At 46.7% G+C, this 23,401-nt stretch overlaps 1 protein-coding gene and 1 pseudogene across 1 annotated transcript in view; one reads left to right on the forward strand and one right to left on the reverse strand.

Annotated features, from left to right (window-relative positions):
- Positions 1 to 16,766, reverse strand: part of PRUNE2 (prune homolog 2 with BCH domain) — a 272,917-nt gene extending 256,151 nt beyond the window's left edge. Inside the window, 1 exon segment of the mRNA XM_019463559.2 lies at positions 16,470 to 16,766. Within this exon segment, the coding sequence (XP_019319104.2) occupies positions 16,470 to 16,505 (36 nt within the window). The 5' untranslated portion in view covers positions 16,506 to 16,766.
- LOC128778690 (40S ribosomal protein S4, X isoform-like) lies at positions 5,005 to 12,066 on the forward strand (annotated as a pseudogene).
- Positions 16,767 to 23,401: the final 6,635 nt, after the last annotated feature.

The raw sequence follows: 23,401 nt of genomic DNA on the forward strand, positions 1-23,401 counted from the left end.
GCTTACAAGAAAATCTCATCCCAAGTATATTTCCCTCAGCAAATATTAAAGCTTCCCACGTGACATCTGTAAAGGAATTACCGTACTGTATACAAATCATCTGTAGACAATAGATTTCTCTTTAAAAAAAAAAAATCACGTTAGGCTTTCAGGACAACTGGTGTCCTATAAACCTAAAATTTGTATTAATACAGAGTGCCCAGACTAACCCTGAGCTCCAACTCCCTAAATTCCTTCCAGCAATGTTTGGCTTTTCACTTTTCTCCCCAGTGTGAATTCATTAAGTTCTTCTTTTGGAAAGAAGATTGGGAAAAACAGGCGACCTAGGACCTCTGTCCACAGACCAATGTGTCGAACGCGTCGTCACCTTTGCGCACACTGCGTTCAGCAACCGTGTGGCCTCTGTCGTGCCGCGGCTATAGGAAATGTTGGTCCAGAAATATATGTGTTTCTTAGGGAGAGTCTTTTTGAAAGAGAATTCAGCTCACACAGCATTAAATACACTACACTAAAATTACTCCCTATTGCATCAGTGAGGGATGCATTTAGGTCTTCGGCCGGATAATAAATATGATCTCAACGGGGGAAATAATGGGGGTAGGGTGGGGAGACAAAGAGTGAGAGAGAGAGAGAGACTTTGACATCTTTATACCTCCCCCACAGCAGGGAAAGATCTCGTGTTGTAAGCAATTAAACTTTCTTCTCTTCATTACATAGAACTCTCAGCTGGAGTCAACATAAACAGCATCCAGTCACCTGTTGCCCCATTACAGTACCTGGGATGAGGCTCACAGGCCCTCCAAAGACTCGCTTCTCGGGCACCTCCTTCCCATCGTCACAGGTGACACTTGGTGTCCAGCACCCATGGAGCTCAGCATGTTGCCACCAATGACACATCCATTAATCTCACACCTGCAAACTGTTCATCAGAGTCCATCACACGAAACTCCCAAGCTCGATAGGTTTGCTGTCCTGTGTGTTTCCCGAAACACAGCTTCGGCACAAATGTGCTTTACCTTTGGATAGTCTTCACTTGGAAAAGTGCCCGTGTTTTAACCCGGCCACTTCCTTTCGTGGAGATAAATCCGAACCATCAGACTCGCAGCAAGAATTTCAAACTACCTTTTCATAGTACGAGTCAATTTTTAGTTCATAAAGATACTGCTAGAAGCAAGGGCTGGGGAACCAGAAGACACGGATCCTGTGTCCAGCTTTGCCCCTTGCTGGCTGTGTGTGCTCGGGCAAGGCTGCATTTCACCTGTTCTGGCCTCGTTCTTCTCACCTGTGATGTAGATATGATAACACCCGTCCTACCCAAGGCTGACCGAGGGAGATCACATGGGTGAGAGAAGGTTATGAAGTGTGATACTATGTCTTCAATTACCATACGAGGCAGCTAGTGAACAGTTATTGCTGCCTCTGAAATAGAGGAAGTGAAGAGAAAAAGAGGATGTGTCAGATTCTACCTCATGGTCTCAAATGGGAGCCATGACTGGTGTGGGAAAGGGTGCGTTACAATCATCTTAATTTAGCAGCAAGGCAGCTTGAGATTATTGGCTCGCATCTGTATGTTTTGCTCAGATCTATATAGTACTCTTCCTGCTACACTATAAAGCCTCTCAGATTGATCAGGAGCACAGACCTGTGTGTCAAGAGACCAGAAATCTATGCTGAACCCTGTCACAACATTCTAGTGGACAAGTGAATCTTTTGGAACCTCTCTGGGTCTTGAAAGTTGGTGCATTTCATCCCAAAATCAATGTGGAAAGATTTATCAAGAAACTTAAGAATATTTATATCTCTTGCTCTAATAAGCACATATTTGAAAAACTATTTTAAGGACATGATCCTTAACAAGATAAAACCATTTCAGGTACAAAGAACGTTAATTACAGTGTAATTAACAATAGCAAAAAAAATGGAGGGGTAATCGAAATGTTAACCATAGTATATCTTTTTTATCAAATCATTTGCTATTAGTTAAGATGCTGATTTGAAATACAATTCAATAACAAGGGAAATATTTAAGGAATAATGTTGAGTAAAGTAAAAATCAGGGTACTAAAATGTATGAATATCCTACTTTGATCCTATGCACAGAAAAGAGGGACTAAGAAAGCGACGACTTGCCAAGATATTGCCAACGGTCATGCTTGAATGAAGATGGGTAATTTTTAATATTAGTTTCTAATGTTTATGGCTCATTTTTTACCTTTCCTCTATTTTTCAAATTTGCTTTAACATGTATTTATTATTTCACAAATAAATGAAGACAGAAACCTAATACCAGCAGGTTGAAATAGACGTCTAAAGTCATCTGCTTCAATGTTAAAGCTCTATGCTTTCACAGTAGTTTCAACTCTAGCGGTCTGAGAGCAAAATAACTAACAGTTTCAAAGCAAGAAATCACTCACAAAAGACTATGGCTGTAGAATGCTGTGTTTAAACACACGGAATCCTGATGCCTGTTTCCACACCACTCGCTGAAGTGACGGGTCAGGGTATATCCAGAGTGACAATAGCGATCGGGGTGGCCGAATATGAACCACGCTGAAAGTAAAAGTCCAACGAAGGGGCTAGTAGTAATACGCACAGTGCAGTGTTTATGGGATTCATCAGAGCTGTGTAGACGCTGGTATCTGAAACCCTACGAGTGTTAACTGGTCTTTACAGCAATGTCATGCTTGCTGAGAAGGCTATTTCGGCATGAAATAATTCCATACAAGCGAGAAGTACATTTCTCTCCCCACCACCGCCCCCCCCCCCATATGGCTCAGAGTGACCTAATAACGCTGGAGGCTAATGAATTTTTCAAAGTGTTTTAAAAGCCAGTTCTGGGATGGCATTTTGCTCTGCATCCACTACAGTGAGTTTATGTCTGAATTTTTTTTAGAGTGGAGCCAAGAGACCCAGCGCTCCAGGGATGTCAGCCAAGTGGAAAGCATGCCATCAGTTCCAGACCAATGAAGATGCTTTGTTTTGTGCACGGCTTTATTACGTTAGGGTCTTACGAAGCAAATTCACAATTAAATAATAGAAGAAATATTCAGCTAGCGAATACAATTCTCCTTCCTGTTTATCTTTTTCCGCGACCTGTACGCATTTCCTAAGGCCACGCTTTCGTTTGCCTACAATCTAAAAAGAAAGAGACCCAAATGAGTCCTCCCAGTGCTCTTGGTAAATACTCAAAAGATAAAACAAAATCTGAATCAAAGTTTAGGCTTGTATTAATCCACAAGGATGAGTTGAAATACCGTTCACCTTTCCCTGAAAGGATCCAGCTCTGCGAGTCTGTTTTTATTGCAGCTGTCAAAGGGTGAGAGAGTCCTACCTAGTATTTTGGTCAGGAGGCACCGCGCACACGCCAAACGAGGCCGCTCAGGGCCGGGGGGAAGGCGGAAGTGTTAAAGCTGCACAGACTTAATAATGTACAACATGATAAGACCAGAGCTAACGCTGCCACGCCATATATAGAAAAGTCGTTAAGAGAGTAAGCCTGAGAGTTCTCATCACAAGGAGAAAATGTCCCCCTTTATTCATTCTTTTCTTTTTCTTGGATCTGTAAAAGACCATGGATGTTCGCTGAACCTACGGTGGCAATCCTCTTAGAGTAAACCAAACCATCCTGCTAAAGTGATGGATGTCAATTATTTCTCAAGAGAAATGGGGGGAAAAAAAGCAGCAGAGAAGTTGGGGGCAAAGAGAGGCTTGCCCCCTTGTGTCCCTGGAGAAGGGCCCGGGGACACTGCCCTCCCAGGGAGCAGGCAGACGTGTGCCCTCTCAGACACACCCGTGGCAGAGGACCCGCTGATCTGTCCACCTGCCGTGACACTTCTGTCTTCCCAGGGCCAGGTGCTGATCTGGCCAGCGCCACTGACCCCTTGCTGGAGAAAACCCATGAAGAGTGCAAAGCCAAGCAAAATGCCCCTACATTCGGGATGAACCTCTGCCTCTGTTCTTTTCCATTTTGGGGAGCCAAGATGCAGGCCCGCACCTTTCTTTTTCGCACCCTTCAATTAACTGATAGATCATTTTCACGACAATTGGACCTCACTGAATGGATGGGCATCTTCTTTTCTTTTCTTTTTTTTTTTAAAGCCACTTATCCTATAAGTCCTGGGTTTTGTTTTGTTTTTGTTTTTGTTTTTGTTTGAGCGAGGGAAAGAAATGCTTTCTGAGAATGAGAGCTCTCCCACAAAATCCTTCCAAATAATTGAAAGTCCATCAGTAGCTGCCCCTCCCCCTGGGGCTGTTCTCAGGGATCTTCGTTTACACCCGCTGCAGCTTTTTTTGTGGAGTCCAGAGCCAGCTTTAGTTTCGGGCTCAGGACGGGAGCGGGGCGCGAGGAGTGGCCTTTTTTTTTTGCATCTTCTACATGCCACGGGCCTATTTCTGCCTCCTCACATCAGGCTCACATTTTTAGCACCGTCACCCTCCCTCCTGACTCATGATCACTTGTTATGAAAACCATGACATTTCACATTATCTGGCTTCCCGTAAGAACGAGGTCTCCTGTGCGAGAGACTTCTCCAGACAACCGAAGCTTACCCTCCATGGGACAATTTCCTTTCTATTTCCTTTTCTATTTGAATGATCGGAGTTAGAAATTGTTCGGAAACTGCCTGCACACCCCCACCCGTTTTCTCAAGCAGGACACTGGGCTTACGTGACCTCTCCTCCTTGCTTGCTCAGGGTTATCACTGTGAACACCAGTGATGTGATAGCCACAGACACCGCACAGATGTTCAGAACTGTTTCCCCGACTCCAGATGGAATGACACTTATTGAGGGCCTGGGTCTGCGTCTTGTAGATTCTGTTTGATTTTGGTTTTGTTTGGGCAATTCCTCCACTGTAAGTCATCAGCAGTTACAGCCTCTGGCAACCCCTTCTCCCGTCACCGCACTCTGAGAAAATCAAGCTTGTGAATATCTTGTCAAAGCACAGACTAAGTGATGATGATGATGATGATGATGACGACGACGATGATGACGATGATGACGATCATGACGATGATGGTGATGGCTAACATTCGGGAGTCGTTGCTGTGTTCCCAGCATTGCTGTGAGTGTTTTACAGATGTCGCCTTACAAATAGGCTCAGAAAGTGGGGCGCCTGGATGGCGCAGTCGGTTAAGCGTCCGACTTCAGCCAGGTCACGATCTCGCGGTCCGTGAGTTCGAGCCCCGCATCAGGCTCTGGGCTGATGGCTCAGAGCCTGGAGCCTGTTTCCGATTCTGTGTCTCCGTCTCTCTCTGCCCCTCCCCCGTTCATGGTCTGTCTCTCTCTGTCCCAAAAATAAATTAAAAACGTTGAAAAAAAAATTTTAACAAATAGGCTCAGAGAGGGAGCGAGTTTAGGATATTTTCCCGTGAGAAAAAAAAAAAAAAAAAAAAAACGACCTTTAAAAGATACGTTTTCTTTTTTTACTTTTTTTACTTGAGTGCAGTCGACACACAACGTCATATTCGTTTCCGGTGCACAGGATAGTGATTTGACAACCGTGTGGTTATGCTGCGCTCACAAGTGGAGCTAACATCTGTCACCATACAACCCTGCTACGATATCACCGACCACGTACCCCACGCTGTACCTTTTATTCCCGGGGCGTATTCATCCCATAACTGGAAGCCTGCGTCTCCCACTCGCCTCCACCCGTTTTGCCCATCCTCCCACCCCCCTTCCTTCTGACAACCACCAGTTTGTCCTCGGTATTGACAGGTCTGGTCCTGCTTTTGGCTTATTTGCTCATCTGTGTGCACGCATCTTCTTTATTCGTAAAGATGTGCTTTCGGTCATCAATTTTGGCTCCCTAAAGAAAAGCCGCTCTTGCAGAATTCCATCTTTCAGGAGACTGAGGGTTGGCTGATGATGCCAGACGAGTGAACTCCAATTCATTCCGCCCTGGGTTTTGGAAGGATGTTCTCCTACGCCTCACCACGTTTCCCTGTGTCCATCCCCCCAGATCCTTCTCTTCTCTCCTGGTTCCTTCCAATCCCACCTCCACCTTCCTTCTTTTCTTTCTTCCCCTTTCCTTCACCCCTATGTGTCTCGAGTATAACCGGCAGTTTTCTAGAGCACTGCTAAGCCAGTGGACTCAAGAGCCAAAAACAGACTTGGCAGGACTGACAGCTGTCTCCCAACTTGAGGTCTTCTCACTAGCTGTGTCACTGGGGAGAGCCACCCCACTGTGCCAATCATCAGCCAATCAATCGACCAAAATAATCTTGAAGTCCTCCAGCAAGAGACTAAGAAGAAATCTGCAAAACCAAAAGTTGTGACAACAACCCTGATGGTAGTAAGTAAGGGGCAACTTCAAACTTTTTTTGAAACGTATTCTCCTTATTACAAATTCACTAAATTCTCGGGTCACCAGGGTGGCTCAGTCCACTAAGCGTCCCACTCTTGATTTCAGGTCATGATCTCACGGCTCATGAGTTCAAGTCCAGCGTCGGGCTCTGTGTTGATAGCATGGAGCCTGCTTGGGATTCCCTCTCTCCCTCCCTCCCTCTCTCTCTCTCTCTCTCTGCCCCTCCCCTGCTCACTCTCTATCTCTCTCTCAAAATAAATAAAAATAAACTTTAAAATAAAATAAAATAAAAATAAAACTTCACTAAATTCCCACATTTCTGACCACTGTAAAAGCAAGGCACACACCAATTTTCCAAATGGTTTATCAGTATTTTATATTCCTTTTGCATGGGCATACAGTGAGAAAATCTCCCAACTTGTTCAAGCAAATCACAGACAGCCGAGCCACATATTTTTTTCATAGCTAGTTCTCAATAACATTAGTTGATTACTCAGCCGTCCAAGGGCTTTTAATAATATAAAACAGTCAACACAGAAATAAACCCCTCTTGGGTCAAAGTGAACTTACCATCCAACCCTCCTATTAACCTGTCAAGTTGTCCACTCTTAATTGAAAGGGAATTAAGTATTCCAGGAGATCAGGTGGGAAAAGGCACTTAGGCTATAAGAAGAGAGTCCTGGAACTGGAGTCCGCTGATCTGGGAGCAAACTCTGGCTCTGCTTTTCATTGGCAGTGAGAACTTGGGCAAACTCTCCACCTCACTAAGGCTCAGTTTGCTCAACCACAAAAGGGGACCGCTTGCTACTTCACCAGACCATTGTGCACAGTAAGCGAAAAACATCTATCTCTTAGAGGGAAGACGGATATTCACCAAATTTTAGGTGAACTAAAGGGAGCTAAGGACTGTCCCTGTTCCTATAAAATGTCAGTAAGGCTTCCTGGCTGTCTGATCCCCCAGTGGTCTCTTTTGTGTCCTTAGGACTACAGATGGAAAGCATATTCTCACCTCAGGACCATGCACACCTGCAGCAGCCCTAAGAGAGGAGTGCTAATGTCGTTCTCATTTTATAGATGAGCAAACCGAGACTCGGTGAGGCTAAGTGACCGAAGCTGCCTGCCCAGCAAATAAAAACGGCAAAGGCAGACTCTGAAATCAGGCCGTGAGCTACCACGCCGTGCAGCATTGAGGGGAAAGAAGTGATGAGGAAGACAGTGGTATCTCCCAGGTTCCTCCAAATCCCAAAATGCTCTATGAAATTCTTTGTAAATCTCCTTAGGCAGGCAGTTCTACTACGGGCTGCTTCCTGGGCTCCAGGTTACCGGCTCAGGTACAGGAATGTGTGATCACTGCTGCTCCCAAGGAAGGCAGCTGTCATTAAGGATGAGAACACAGATACTGTTTTGATGGTGCTGATGTCTAATTTCAACTACCTGTTTGGAAGCCCCCACACAATATGCACAATCATGAAGAAAGCTAATTCCCATATGTGAGTAGATAAACCTTGAATTACACCAGACCTGTTGCCAAAACACGTTCATGATCGTATACATTATCAGAAAAGGGATTTATTTATTCTTGCCAAGGTCCAAAAGGGTGAGCTGCTTGTAATAAAAAAACACATCGAGAAAAAAAAAAAAAACCCACAACAAAACAAGTATAATAACAGGATAGAAACTAAGCAATAAAAATTAGAAAAACTTGATCTTGGTTCAGGTCATGATCTCACGGTTTGGGAGACCGCATCGGGCTCTGTTCTGGCAGCACAGAGCCTGCTTAGGATTCTCCCTCTCTCCCTGCCCCTCCCTCACACACACTCTCTCTCTCAAAAATAAATAAACGAACATTTTAAAAAAAGAAATACAGGGGCGCCTGGGTGGCTCAGTTGGTTAAGCGTCAGCCTTTGGCTCAGGTCATGATCTCACTCACAGTGTGTGAGTTCAAGCCCCGTGTCAGGCTCTAGGCTGACAGCTCGGAGCCTGGAGCCTGCTTCGGATTCTGTGTCTCCCCCTCTCTCTGCCCCTCCCCTGCTCATGCTCTCTCTCTCTCTCTCTCTCTCTTAATAATAAATAAACGTTAAAAAATTTTAATAAAAAAATAAAAAAGAAATTAAAAAAAGAAACACAAGGCTAAGGAATACGCATAAACATAACTTTGTGCTTCCTGGAAGCCAAAGCAAGAACTAGAAAGCGCATGGAGTCAAAGATACGCAGTTTTTCTGGACACCATCATGTCAAGAAGACTCTTACATGACAGGCTAATAAGAATACCTGGGAAAGTCGGTCACATCCCTGAGAGTTAGATGAAATAGAAGACCATAATCATGTTCTACCGCAAACAGCATGCCGGCCGGACAAGGCGTCTGCCTCAGGACGGCGCATGGGTTCATCCCCTGCATAAGTCTGCGGTCTCAGGACTGGACAGAAATACTAACGGATCTAGTCTGGAATGCCTGCACCTTTCATCTCAAGGACTCTAAGAAGCTTCCCTGCCAACCTATCTCATGATATTAGATGTTAGAGGCAGCAGAATAGGCTGGGCAGACTTGGTGTGGTAGTTAAGATCGGGGGAGCCTAACTTTTAGTCTCTGAACCACACAGAGGAAGATCCAAGGCACCGAGAAGCTGTGTTTGCTGATCCACCCAGTGCGGTTTTGCAGATGCTTTTAGTGGCCCATTCCCTTCCCTGCCTCTCTCCAATCCACTCATGCTTTAATTCAACCAAGATTTGCAGATTCCAGGCAGGTATGCCTAAAAACTAGCCTCGTTTGTTTTTAGTAACATTTTATATGGAGTACACACTACGTGCAAAGTGTTGTGTGGCACTCCTTGACCTTAATGTTTCTCACCTCCTTCTAGTAAACCAACCTGGGTGTGTGCGTGCTGGCACCTGCCCTCTTCAGATACAGATCACTCTGAATCTGCACCTGTCCACCCACTTACTAGTTTTTATTGAGCCACTACAATGCGGTATGATTTGCTCAAGCCTCTTGCCCTACGTCTTCGTTCATGCTAAAAACACTCTGTTCTTTTGACGTCTAGTACAAGCGTGGCTCACGGTCCCAAGAAGCATCTGAAGCCTGTTGAAGCTCCAAAGCATCGGAGGCTGGAATAGCTGACCGATGTGTTTGCTCCTGGTCCATCTACCGGTCCCCACGAGCCGAGAGAACATCCTCCTTCGTCTCCTTCTAAGGAACAGACTTCAGTCTGCCCTAACAGGAAATTAAGGAAAGAAGATCCACATGCGGCGGTTCATTAAGATTAATGGCGAGATCCTGGGGCGCCCGGGGTGGCTCAGTCGGTTAAGCGGCCGACTTCGGCTCAGGTCATGATCCCACAGTTCGTGGGTTCGAGCCGCAGGTCCGGCTCTGTGCTGACAGCTCGGAGGAGCCTGGAGCCGACCTCGGATTCTGTGTCTCCCTCTCTCTCTGCCCCTCACCCACGCGTGCTCTGTTTCTCTCTGTCTCAAAAATAAAGAAACATAAACTTAAAAAAAAAAAAAAAGACGAATGGCAAGATCCAAAGTGACAGCCTACTCTGCTGATGGATGTCATCAGCACTGACAAGACCAAAGAGAACTTCTGCCTGATCTGTGACACCAAGGGTTGCTTTGCTGTTCCTCGTATTACACCTGACGAGGCCAAGTACAGGTTGTGCAAAGCGACAAAGATCTTTGTGAACATAAAAGGAATCCCTGATCTGGTGACCCGTGACGCTTGAACCATCTGCTGCCCTGAGCCCCTCGTCAAAGTGAATGCTGCCATTCAGATTAATCTGGAGACTGGCAAACAGAACAGCCAAACAGAGCAAGGGGTGAACGGGTCTCTAGATGACATACTCGGAAGGCTCTTTGTCCTTAATTAGCATTAATATGGCACGATTGATTGCCAAAACAAACAGCTTACTAAATATCAGGCATTGCACCAGGCCCTGATATACAGTGGTGGACAAAATCATACAGAGACCTATTTTTTACTCTGATGAATCAGACAAACATGCCCAATAGAAATATAACGACACGCTGAGGTAAGTGATCCAAAATCATGACCAAAAAAACCAACCTATACTCATGAAATGAGGCAGGGGGGATGGGGAAGGGTCCTTCGGTGAGACTTCCTTTCTTCACCTAACCTGAAGAAGGGGCAGGGGTTTTTTATGCCAAAGGGGGCAAGAGGAGAAGCCACAAGAGTCTGAGCGACACATTGGGCCAGATCCCGGGGTCTTGCTAAGAGTGCTATTGTTCTCCAAAGAGCAATGGAAAGGTCACGAGGTTTCTAGAGGTGCAGAAGACGCTCCCTGGCAGCGGCGGGAGAGTGGTCATCCTGATGAGTTAGTGATGCCGGGGGCAGGGTGGGTGGGGGTGGGATGAAGGAAAAGGATGTTTCCAGCTGGGCAAACTGGATGAGCAACAAATGCCATTCGCTGAGACAGAAGCAGCCAGGTTCTTCGCTGAAGGCTGTAGATACAGTCGTTTGGCTTTACAATAAACCTGCAGAGTGGGTATCGCTATTCCATTTTTTTCAGATTAAAAACCCAAGACTGTGTTACCAGCTTAGTTTTTCTAACCCGGGCTTTGTGGGTCGGATTTTTCAGAGCAATCTAGCACCCAGCTTGCCTCTCAAGATCTCTTAAGGAGAAAGATACCTCCCCTGGAAACCAAAGCCCAAAGCCACAGGGCTCAGACAGAAATGGATTTGGCACAGTGCCAGAGATTCTGAGCGGGCTACTCCAGGACCTGAGGCAGGGAAGCCATGTACGGTTGTGCAATTGTGTACTGCACGAACCCAGAGGGTGCCAGTCATATCAAACTCCATGCGAATGCTGCTGCCTGAATTTGAATGCCCCTCCCCAGTTTCTGTTCAAAGAACACTCCAAACTCTATGACTCTACCACAAACCCCACGGTCCGCACAGAATCAATGACCAAGTCAACACCGTGCACTTTATTTCTCGGGTCCCCAGATGGTCTTTCCTCTTTTGCAGCCTTCATCTTTTGCAGACCCGGGTAGTTCTCCCTCCCCCTTTTCACTGCTCAACTAGCACACCAGGGAGGAGAGGATGTCCAGGGAGAGTGATGCCTCTATCCCCGAGCCACCATTGCTTACAAGAGCTCTCCAGACCGGTCGGCCAAACCCCACACAACGTTAACATCTGCCCAAACAAATGTTACAAATGGAAACAAACAGGTTATTCCAAAGCTGTCGCCTTTTTACCTAGTTAGCATAAAATGTTCCCAAGTCCTTAATTAAATGGTGTCCTTGCTCACCTAATCACATCCTTCAAGACCCAAGGTGCTGTCTGAACGGCAGGGACCAATCCTTTACCTTTGAGGCAGACCAGTCCACCGTGAGATTTACACTGAAAAAGTCTGACTCTTCTCTGCAGGCCCCAGGGCTGGATAACCCACAGCCCTGGGTCTGAAAGCCGCGGCAGTGAGAAATGCAACTGACTCCAGGACTAAAGCGATCGTGGGCTTTTTTCCTCATCAGCCCTTAAGGGACTGGCGCCACATTCACAGAAGTGCTTTGGATTCCCGAGTCTCCTTCCCTGCTCTGGAAGGCTCTGGCAAAGTCTCAAGTGCACCGGCCCTCGCTCATGGATGGGGAGGGAGCTGATCCCGTGGCCTGCGGTCAGAACGAGCTCAGCTCCCCAAGTGAAGCTGCTGTGGCAGCAGCTCCATCACCCCTAGCCCTTTCCACAGCGGCCCCCTCAAATACCTGCAACGGTCATCTGCAACATGGACAACTCTTCTTCCCATAAAAGAATCAGGAATAGATTCCTCCAGGGTCAAGATGATGCCTCTGTAGACACACGGCAAGGTGTTTCTTTCTTTCTTTCTTTCTTTCTTAAAAAACCCCACCTCCTCTACAACTCTAACGCGGTCGTTCTTTTAGAGTTTTCGAACGTGCTTTCTTGTCCCTGTGCCACACAGCACAGAGTCCACGTTGACATTCAGGTCACCCAGGACTGTTCTCCTGTAGAAGTCCCCATGGTCACTAATACCCACTGCAGAACTGACCACTTCACCGGCAGCTGTCGCTGCTGAAGAGACAGATGTATCCCTCAGACTGTAGTGGCCGCCCTATCCCCACCCTTTCTTTGAAAACAGCATTCCTGTGACATTAATGTGGCCTGGATCCATCCTGTGGCAGCTGACACTCCTCCACCCACCCCCACACATACCCAAGGCTGACTGGTGATCTACATCATAGGGCATGTGGACTGCAGTGACCCCCCACCCCCACCCCCACCCCAACCCATCAGCAGCTGCTTGAACTGAATCAGCCGGTGGGATCCAGGCAGTAAGAGGCTCGGTAGCCAGCCCACAAGTGTGGGGACCTTGGTTTCCCATCAGCCTGAACCCCAGGGCTCTGATTCTTCATTTATTTCATCCCCCCCCCCCCACACACACACAAAGTTCATAGGAACTTGGACCATTTACTGCCATCATGAGGTCATCTTGGCCTGAATGCTTTTCTGAGCCAATCACCATGAAATGGAGGGACATTTCCCAAATCAGCCCTTATTCCCTGCCCTCCCTCCATTTCTCTTACCATCGAAATGCTACGACTAAGAATAAGACACCACCATAGAAACGGCATAACTGAAAAAGGAGAGCATGGCTAAAACTTCAGGACAAGCCTGGAACTATCAGACTTGATCTCTGTCCTTCTTCCAGGCTCTGAATGGGCAGGTGGAAGAAAAGCCAGGTGGGCCCTGGCAGGAAAAAAAAAAAAAAAAGAAAGTGTGTTTTTATTCTCATTTCCAGTTCTAGCAATGAGTGTCCACCCCAGAGACATAGCTGCGAGCTCACATCAGGGGAGTGAATCCTGGCTTCTCTGCTGGCTTGATTGTTGAACCATCATTGTGTCCACCTCCTACTCGTCATTCTGTATTTGCCAGGGAGGTGCCATCTCAGAAGACTATGCTTGGAATAAGTGACGACTTCCCTTGCTGCCCTCCAGTCAGCTAAGATTTTTTTTACCAAGAAGAACCGGGCACCCAAGCATGTACCAACCAGGCAGAAGGCAGGCCCCCTAGAGAACCATTGGAGAACCAGGAAGGAGCGATCCCTCTGAGGCCACACTCGGGGTCCGCTTTTGCCACTTCTGATAAACACAGCATATTCTCAGGAAGGAAGGGTGTGTATCAGAAGGAGAGATTTGGGGGGGAGGGGTTGGGATTACGTCCCCGAACACGCGTCAGCTTAAGGATCAGCCGGACCAGACTAGGATGAAAAAGGTTTGAGGGCATGCTCTCCCGATTTCAACAGACGCAAGCCCGAAACTACCGGATAAAAATTCAAAAACATCCCTTCCCCTTCAAAGATCTCCACTCAACACAAGGGCCTGGCCTAGAATGGGAAAGCTGATGCTCCCCTCACAATAACAGATGAATAATAAATATTCCTGGTCAGGAGGAAAAGAGACGCACAATGTCTCCCAAGTTTTGATCATTGGAAATTTTATCTATGACTAACAAATGCAAAATGGTTGCAATTCAAAACTTCTCTTGCCTATTGGAATTAGCTAGTTCCAATGGTGGGTGAGGTTATGTTAGGACTTTGGAAAGAACACTGACAATTTCAAACTATTGAAAGATACACATCATGATTACAGAATAGCAAAGCGAGAAATCAAGTAGGTAGGAAAACAACCTGTCAATTAGATTCTTTAAAGGTATCATAGGGATAAGCCTATATTAACTTCTGATGGAAAACAGCTTTCTGATGGAAAACACCCCAGTTCTATCTAATTCTGGCCTAATGAGGCCAGCATAATTTCTTCTCCTTCAAATGCTTTCTGAAGTATTAGCCTGATTTTTTAAAATCTTACTAATTGATTAGGAATGTGCCCACAAATGAACGTCATAATTACTGACTTAATTTCTTTCTCCAAAACAAAGATTATCTGTCATCTAAAACGAAAGGTTATCTTGAACTATAGTTAATGTTGCAATTAGGTAAAAGTTTTATTTTCCTGGAAAAGATCATTTGTCAGGGGCAATGTGACACCAAAAGTGACCAGAACACCTTTCCTGCGGCTGAATACGAAAGCCTCATTGAGAGTCTAACAAGAAACCTATTCCAAGAAAAAATAAAATTAGCAGTAATTGTTCTCCTGGCTAACACAGGAAACTAGAAACAGTATTTCAAACAACCACTTCTCTTTCCTGTCTTTTTTTTTAATGATAGAGAGCAAATTGCTCGTCTAATGAAGGGACTCGGTAAATAAACTTACCCATTACTTTCAACTGATTGCTCTGAAACAGGGAATTTTTCCAGGCCTGCAATTGTTCTTTGGCAATGAGGCAAGGGGCGCCTGGGTGGCTCAGTCGGTCAAGCGTCCGACTTCGGCTCACCGTTCATGGGTTCAAGCCCCGCGTCGGACTCTGTGCTGACAGCTCAGAGCCTGGAGCCTGCTTTGGATTCTGTGTCTCCCTCTCTCTCTGCCCCTCCCCTGTTCATGCTCTGCCTCTCTCTGTCTCAAAAATAATAAATAAAAACATTAAAAAAAAAAAAAAGAAATGAGGCAAATCTCTTGCTCACATCAGACCCCACAATCTAAATGTTTATTGTTAAAATAAACGTTTCAGGAGTGAAACACAGGTGCAGTCTAAATCGATGTGTATCACTGATGCCCAATCATTCTCATCCACCACCAACAAACAACAACAACAACAAACAAGTAAATAAGTTGTCACGATCGACTTCTTTTTGACCGTTTCTCCCTCATCATTAGGTAAAGAACAGGGAGTTTACTTACGCTATCAGAAATGCAAGTGAGTGCGAGTGCTCTCGTAACACTATAAGGGGGTCAGTAATAAACACACAAATGACCACAAACTTTCTGAAATCCCCACAATGGTTTGAGTCTCTGGGACACTTGAGGTAGAAAACAAAATACTTACTACTTACCTTAGCATTAATCAACTCTCACGTCTTGTAAAAGATACTTAGAGTTAAATCAGGGTAAGACTTGGGTCTGCGCTCCCTTTGTTGTGCAAAGATAAATGAGGGACTGTAACAATCCTGCAACTACCCTGCCTTGTGATTAAGACGTCACCTTAATGGTGACTTTGTATTTTGTCTTCTCTGAAGGTTTAAAGGTTAAAGGCATCATAAATTATGCATTTCCTCCTCTGCCAGGCCCATAAAACGTACTTTCACTGTTCACGAAAGATATTGCTTCTAAATGAGCGGAGGCTTTTTCCTAAGTGTTGAAACAGAAACATTCCCATTATGTTTATTACTGCTATGCTGGAGAGCCAAAACAGTTTGGAATTAGGAAGCCGCTAGAATCTGTTCCAGAATGTGTAGCAACTGTAAACGCACACAATAAAATCACAGTTCACTCTTTGGACAGTGGTTCAGTGGTACCCGCCAACATGCTGGTCTCTTCCCAAGAGAACAACAACAACATGCTGCCCCACATCGGCAGCAACAGTTGGGGTTTTCCCCTTCTGCCTCTACCCAAGTTACAGATCTGAACAGGGACCTGAACAGGGCCCTGAACAGGGACGGGAGAGGCACATGAGTCACACGAGATCATCCCTTACTTCTGCCCTGGAGCAAGCTCTTTGTGGGGGACGCTTGGGTAAACTGCGCATTCGCAGGAACGTCCTTCCTAGCAGCACCCTAACTTCCTCTCTTACGCTTTGCCACCGCCTCCAGCTAAAGTACAGTTCTAAGGGTTTCTTCCCCACCCCACCCCCCCTCCCGCTTTACACTTACAGGTACTGCATCTGCAGAAGGCTGGGCTCTTTCTTCCAAAGGAGCACCACACCCATTAACCCTCTAGCCTTCAGAAGCAAATTGAAGTTTGGCCGGACGTACCTTTCTCCAACCTCAGGCCAAAGGACCCAAAACTGGGCACACAGGACCCAACTTCCGTCAGGCCACGACCACCCCCAGCTCCGCACTTCGCGGGGGCAGGATTCTGGAGAGAGACTGCTAGCCGTAAGGACCCGAGCTCCAAAGATTCTTTCCAGGCTTAGCCCACACACCCTGACAACTAAGTGGCAAAGTTGTTTCTTCCTCCTCTGCTGCAATGCCCTTTCCCCTTCATCAGCGCGCGCGGGCGCGCACACACACACACACACACACACACACACACACCACAGGTACACACACGCACGCACACAGCCTTGCTCCCCCAACTTACCAGTTTAGATTTGGCGCGTTGCAAAAATTCTTCCATGTCGTTGAGAGACGTTTGGACTAGGGGTACCCGGCGGGGCACAGAGGAAGATCTCTGCCCCGCGGAGAGAAGCGGGGTCTCGGGAAACTGGCTGGCCGGAGCGCAGCGACCGCTGTTCCCTCCTGCCGCTCGGAGGCGGCTGAGGCTGTGGCTGCGCCCTCGGCTGTCGCCTTCCTGGGCTCCCTGCCCCACCCCCGCGCTCGGCCGCCCGCTCTGGGCGTCGACTCTGCCCTAATAAGGAAAGTGGGTGTGCCGCCCGGGAGCCCCAGGGCGCGCCCCGCGCGCTCACTGGCACGCGCCTGCGGGGCCGGGGCTCGGGGGCCCGGGCTCCGGGCCGGGCGCGAGGGCGGGGGTGTTGGGGGATGGCGAGGGGCTCCTCCGCCAATCGCAGGGCCCCGCTGCGGCCTCCTGACGTGGCGCGCCGAAAGATGCTGCAACCATGGACAGCGCCCAGAAGTGCGAGCCAAGTGCAAGGGGCTGCTGCATAGGGAGGCTCTGCCGCAGGCACCGCCGCCGTCAGCCAGAGGAGGTGGGAAGAGGGAGAGAGGGAAAAGAGGTCCCCGGAGAGCCCCCCTCCTCGGCCAGCGCCTCCCTGGCTGGCTGGCACGTTACAGAGAGCTCCAGCGGCCACTTAATGAGCTGGCTCTGCGGGCCTGGCCGGGGGATGCACTCAGCTAGATTGGAGGTGGGGGGGTTATTGCTGAGCTAAAAGCAGTACGACCTTGATGGAAAATAATCAGGAGAGCCGGCTGGGAGGTTGTGCTAGGATGCATCTTTTCTTTTTACCCTCACAACATACCCACCCAGCAACGGGCATCCACGATTCACCCCGGGCGAGGTGTCCTTATGTTGGTCCTGGGCTGAAGCGTAAGATACTTCTGCAGTCCCCATCCACTCTCTGACGTGCAGGCTCAGGGAGAGCTGGGGCAACAGAACCTCCCTACTGCATAAGGGTCTGTGTCCTACAAGATCCTCAGATAATTTCTATGCACATTAAAGTTTTAAAGCTACTGCAATAAACACTTACGTGTATAAGTATGAACCCTATTTTAAGCCATGGAGTTTTGTAGTGTGTATTCTCTAGCCTTATCAAGTCCTAGGAACCTCAGGCTTTCTCGTACATCTAGGCTGTAATACCCTTCCTGCCCTCTCACCAGCTCCCACGGCCCCGCTGACTCATGCCTCAGCTGCCAGCTTAGAGAAGTGGTCTCAACCTTGACTGCGTGTTGAAATCACATTATAACATCCAGAGCTTTACAACTACTGATTCCTATGCTCTATTCCCAGACCGACTGAGTCAATGTCTCTGGAGAGGGGCCACCGCGACAGTGGTAGCAGTGCTCCCAGCGATTCTAATGTGCAGCCCAGGTATGACCTCTGGTTCTCAAACTTCAGCGTGTATCCAAACCACTCAGAGATGTAATAAAACAGAGATCTTGGTGTCTCATCCCCAGGATTTCAGGCTTAATAGGTCTGGTTTCACGGGCCTGAGAATTTCCATTTTTAAAGGTATCCCAGAGTTTGCTGATACCGCTTAGAAATTCTCTTCCCCCAGGAAGCCCCTCCCCTGGACATATCCTTCTTTCCCACTCCTACACGGAGCCAGTTGCCTGTTTTATAGCAACCTGTATTTTCTGCTCTACTCTAACTCACCCAATTACTTGTCTGTGTTCTCCACCAGGCTGTGAGCTCCACGAGAACCAGGACTTTGCCTGTCACGTTCATTGATGAATCCCTAACACAAGTCATATATAAATCCCCAATAAATGCACTTTAGTGAATACATGTACATATGGGAGGTTCTTTGATCTCTCATATGCTCTGTGTATGTGTGTGTGTGTGTGTGTGTGTGTGTGTGCGCGCGCACGCGAGCATGTGTGATTATCCAATTATTTTCTTATTCAGGAGGACCCAATGAAAAAACATCAGCAGAGTCTAGAGATCTGATTAGAGGAGAGCGATAGGAATATTAAGCTCCGGTTTACATTCCGGTGATGAGCTGTGAGAAAGCTGCAGATCCTATCTATTTCTTCGGGGACTTAAGTAATTCAAAACCATCCAGGTAAAACACGTGTTTTGTCAGCCTTTAGATCAGTGAAGTTGATCACGATTCAAGCAATATTGCTGCGAAAAGTTTCCAGGAATTTCTTCCCTCTGACTCCATTGATGAATTTAGTGACACACATAATAGCCTATTCCTTTGACTTTTGATTTTAAACCTTCTGAGGAGGTATGCTACAGCCCTGAGATTTAAAAAAAAAAAAAAAAATCCCGATAAGACTGCAATTCTAACACCTATCTCTCAGAGTTTCTCCTCCACCAACAAGGCCCCTGCAAAAGTTCATCAACATTTACCTCCTCCAACTGACCACATGTATTAGCTTCCTGAGGCTGCTGTAATAAATGACCACATGCTCAGCAGCTTAAAGCAACACGAATCTACTTTGCAGTTTTGTAGGTCAGAAGTCTGACACAGGTCTCACCAGGCCAAAAGCAAGGTTTTAGGTCAACTGAGCTGCATTCTTTTCCGGACACTCTAGAGCAGAATCCTTTTTTTTTTTTTTTTTTTTTTTTTTTTTATTATTAGTATTATTTAAAAAAAATTTTTTTCTGTTTGTTTTCTTGAAAACTGTTTCTAGAAGCAGCCCACATTTCTTCATTCAAGGTGCCTCCTCTATCTTCAAAGCTAGCAATGTTGCATCTCTCTGACTATGCTCTCATAGCCACCTCTCCTTCTGCCTCTCTGCCTCTACCTTCCTCTTCCTCTTCCTAAGGACCCTTGTGATTACATTGGACCTATTTGGATACTCCAGGATAATCTCCCCATTTTAAGGCCAGCTGATTAGCAACCTTAATTCCCCTTTGCCATAAAACCTAACCTATTCACAGCTATTAAGGATTAGGATGTGGACATCTTTGGGAAGTCATAATCTATATACCATACAACCCACATCCCAAGTTATTTGGTGGCTGTCAGCTTTCAATCCTCACTTTCTCATCATTCCACCACAGCCAGAAATCTAGTGCCTTTAACTAACTCTAATTAGAAATTGTCAGCCCTGGCTGCACAGTGGAATCGCCGGGGGTCTTTGGAAAATAGTGATGCTCCGGTCCCATCTCCAGAAAACCTCAACTGAGTGGTCTTGGGAGGATCAGTATTATCAGAAGGAGGCTGTATTAAAAAATACAGGCATCAGTATTTTTTAAAAGCTCATCAGAGAATTCTCTGTACAGTCATAGTTGGGAACCACTGCTGATGCTAGATAAACTGGCATTCCCTCATCACCCAGCTACAAAATGTGGTGCGCACTTTGATTTATAAATCTCTCCTACTCTTTTTGGCCTAATAGCTCCCAAGTCCTCAACTTTTGAAAGAGCCTCCATTAGATTCCTTCCTTCTGGTCCAAGGGCCACCAACGTAATTCCAATATTTGCGTCTGAGCCTAAAATCCATCCGTCTGCTTGACCGCATCCTTTGTTCTTCTCAACAGAACAATCCTTTCCTCTACTCCGTTCTTTTCACTCTCCTGGATTCCTCTCATTAAGACTCCTATCTGAGATCTCTCTATTTTTTCAATTAGTTAGCCTGAGTAGATTTTGTAGAATAGTTGGTATGGACTAAACAGTGTCTCCCAAAATCCATAACTCCCGATGTCATGGTATTAGGATGTGGGACCTTTGGGAGGCAATTAGGTTTAGATGAGGTCATAAGAGTAGAGGCCCCAGGACAGGATTGGTCTCCTTATAAGAAAAGGAAGAGGGACCAGAGCTCTTGTGAACGTGCTCACGCTCTCTCTCCCTCTCTCTCCCTCCCTCTCCCTCTCTCTCTCTCTCTCTCCCTCTCCCTCTCTCTCCCTCTCTCTCTCTCCCTCCCTCCCTCCTTCCTTCCTTCCCCCACCCCAACATATGAGAACACAGCAAGAAGTGGTTGTCTGCAAGCCGGGAAGAGGATTCGCACCGGGAACCAAATCAGACATCTTAGTCTTGGACTTCCTGGCCTCCAGAACTGGGAAACATAACTGTCTGTTGTTTCCCCTGCTTGATTTATGGTATTTTGTTACAGCAGCCCAAGGACACTGATAAATGGTAGTGCTGGGAAAATGAAGACTACAGGGGTCATGTAATCCCATCCTCTCATTTTTCTGCACAGGTAACAAACCCAGAGTAGTTCAATATCCTGCTTGGGCTAATAGAGTTGCTTCAAAGCAGAGCCAGGGGTAGAACTCAGCTCTGTGTCATTCATTCCTCCAGCATTTATGGATCATCAGCTATGCTTGGGTGGGCACTGTGCCTCACCACGATGTAAAAGGCAAGATCCCTGCTCTCAAGGAGCTCATGGTTTAGTCACTCTCACACAAAGACAAATGCAGTGATTGAGAAACGCACCTGGCATTGTACTACCTGCTCTCAAGGAGCTCATGGTTTAGTCACTCTCACACAAAGACAAATGCAGTGATTGAGAAACGCACCTGGCATTGTACTAGCTGAGACGCAATACGGTGTCATGACTACAATCTGGATGGTCATCCTCGCCGCGGTAGATTAAACAAGGCTGCAAATTCTTTGGCACTCCTCCCAATGGCAGGTCAGGTCTATTCTATGTTCTTGTCTTTTAATCTAGGGGAACTCTATAACTTCCTGAGCAATGACATACAGCTGAGACACCATGGCAGTTTCTGGGACCAAGCCTTAAGAGATTGGCAGTTTCCACTTCTTGCCTCCTGGAATACATACTCTTGGAACATAACCAATATGCCATGAGGAAGCCCAAGCAGCGACACGGAGAGGCCCACGTGGAGAACGACTAAGTGTGCTGGCTAACAGCCCAGTTGCCTACCGTGTGGGTGAGCCATCTTGAAATAGATTATCTAGTCCCAGACAAGCCGCCCTAGCTGATGTCATATGGAACACAGTCCAGCTTTCTCTGCTGAGTCCTGCCTAAATCCCTGACCCACAAAACCGTGGAATCTAATAAAACAACTGGTGTTATAAGCCATTACATTTCTGGGTAACTTCGGGCTTAGTAACTTTAGGTAAGGTATCCTCTCTAGGCTTCAGCGTCTTCCTCTATAAAATAGGAATAATCCTCCCTCCTAGGAGTGCTGTGAAAGTTAAATGAATAATACATGCAAAGGGCATGTGTTTCTGGGCCTAGATGCCATTACAGTCATCATAAAGGATCTGTCAAATACAGAAGAAACTTAATGAAGAAGTTAGAAGTGAGGACAAGGGTATCCATGAAGAGAACCCAACAAGAGGGAAATCTCTGGGTCACCTGCCGATAGATCAATAGCCACTAAAAATGTGAAATCGTTTTACTATAGATGCATAGTATACCTTCTGTAGAATACATATAATGCAATAGGTTATATTATAATTTGTGTCTATTCTACGGCAAGCAACACCTCCTAAAAGTTACGTTCCTTTGGCAATCTGAGCTTCACACAATGACACGCCTATTTCAGAGGAAATCGCTGCAGATACTCTGGCTGGTGATTTTCCTCTGCAGTAACACATCTGCCTGCACTGTTCACTACTCCTGAAATGTAAGCTTCTTACGGCAAGGCTCGTTTTATATCCCCAAATTACCAGTCCGCATCCACACGTGGCTCTCATAAAAACACTGGGCTTTGCATCAACGCCAGGGAGCTTCTGTTGCAGTCGGGGCCGTGAGGGTGTCCCCCCCGCCCCCCTCCCAAAGTTTTCCTTCCCAGAGCTAGCTCCCCTGGAGCCCGCACCAGCGTGATATCAGCAAACGTGGAGGTGAGACCTGGCTGTGTGCTTTGGGGCAAGTTCACTGACCCCTCTGATCGTCAACCTCCTCATCTATGAATGGACAAAGGAATACTTGCCCTAGTTACTTTACAGGATTATAAAAATTCGAATGCTGACACTGCTACACTTACTGGAAAATGTTAACCACGGAGGGGAGCATAGCGAGATGTTTTTGTTGGGTTAAAAAAAAAAAACCAGCCTGACAAACACCATCCTTTAGAGAAAGTGGAATGTGATTGGAATGGCAGCCGCTGACTCACCTCGCGGGCACGTCCCCACGCCAGCTTCCTACTGACCACCGTGCCGCTGACAGGTGTGGTTTCCTCGGTGAGGCTGTTGTTTTTGCCGCTTGTAAATGACTTCACGTGACAAAAGATGCTCAAGAAACTGTGCCTCTCACTTGGGCTACATTTACAAAGCATTTCAAGCTCGTTTCAAGGACAAGAGCCTGAAGGACTAATGTGCATTCACTACTTAACTAACCCGTGTTAACCCGTGCCTCTCTGTTTGGCTTCTAAGCAACTATTAAAGGCCTGCTTTTCGCCCTGTGGGTGGTCAAACGCTCCCATTTGAGCCAACAATATCAAAAGGAATTCACTTTTTTCTGGCGTGTCTCGGCAAGAGTACCCACATTTTTTAAGGTAGGTTTTGCAAGACTTTTTGTTAAGGGAGTCCATATAGCCGTAATCCTCTCTGGGCTTCTGCTAAGAAAGAAAAGGGGGGATTACTGGAATCGTCTGTGGCCGTACACAGTAGCAGGGTACAGCTCACTTGGGAGATGGCCTGAGAGTCAGATGTCGGGCTTTTGAACAGGGCACAAACCGCTTGCGTCATTTCTGGGAACCACAGACATCTTGTAGAACAATGAATTTAATTTGCAAGGACAGCAGAGGAGAGCGGAAGTGCTGTGGCTTCTGAGTCATCAGGATAATGAGGCAGTGGCCCTGCTTTTAGATCTGTGGCCCTGCTGAAAGGTGAGGGGTGACGGTCTTCATATCTCTGCTTCGCTTCATTATTCAGCTGGTTCAATCTTTACACACTGTCCTCTTACAGGAAGGTATCTCCACTCCCTTCACAACAATCCTGTGTGTTTCAGGCTTAGAGTATAAATTTTAACTTAC

This window comes from Panthera pardus, unplaced genomic scaffold, assembly GCF_024362965.1.
Source record: "Panthera pardus isolate Hobbes unplaced genomic scaffold, ASM2436296v1 HiC_scaffold_20, whole genome shotgun sequence".
Classification (NCBI taxonomy): Eukaryota; Metazoa; Chordata; class Mammalia; order Carnivora; family Felidae; genus Panthera; species Panthera pardus.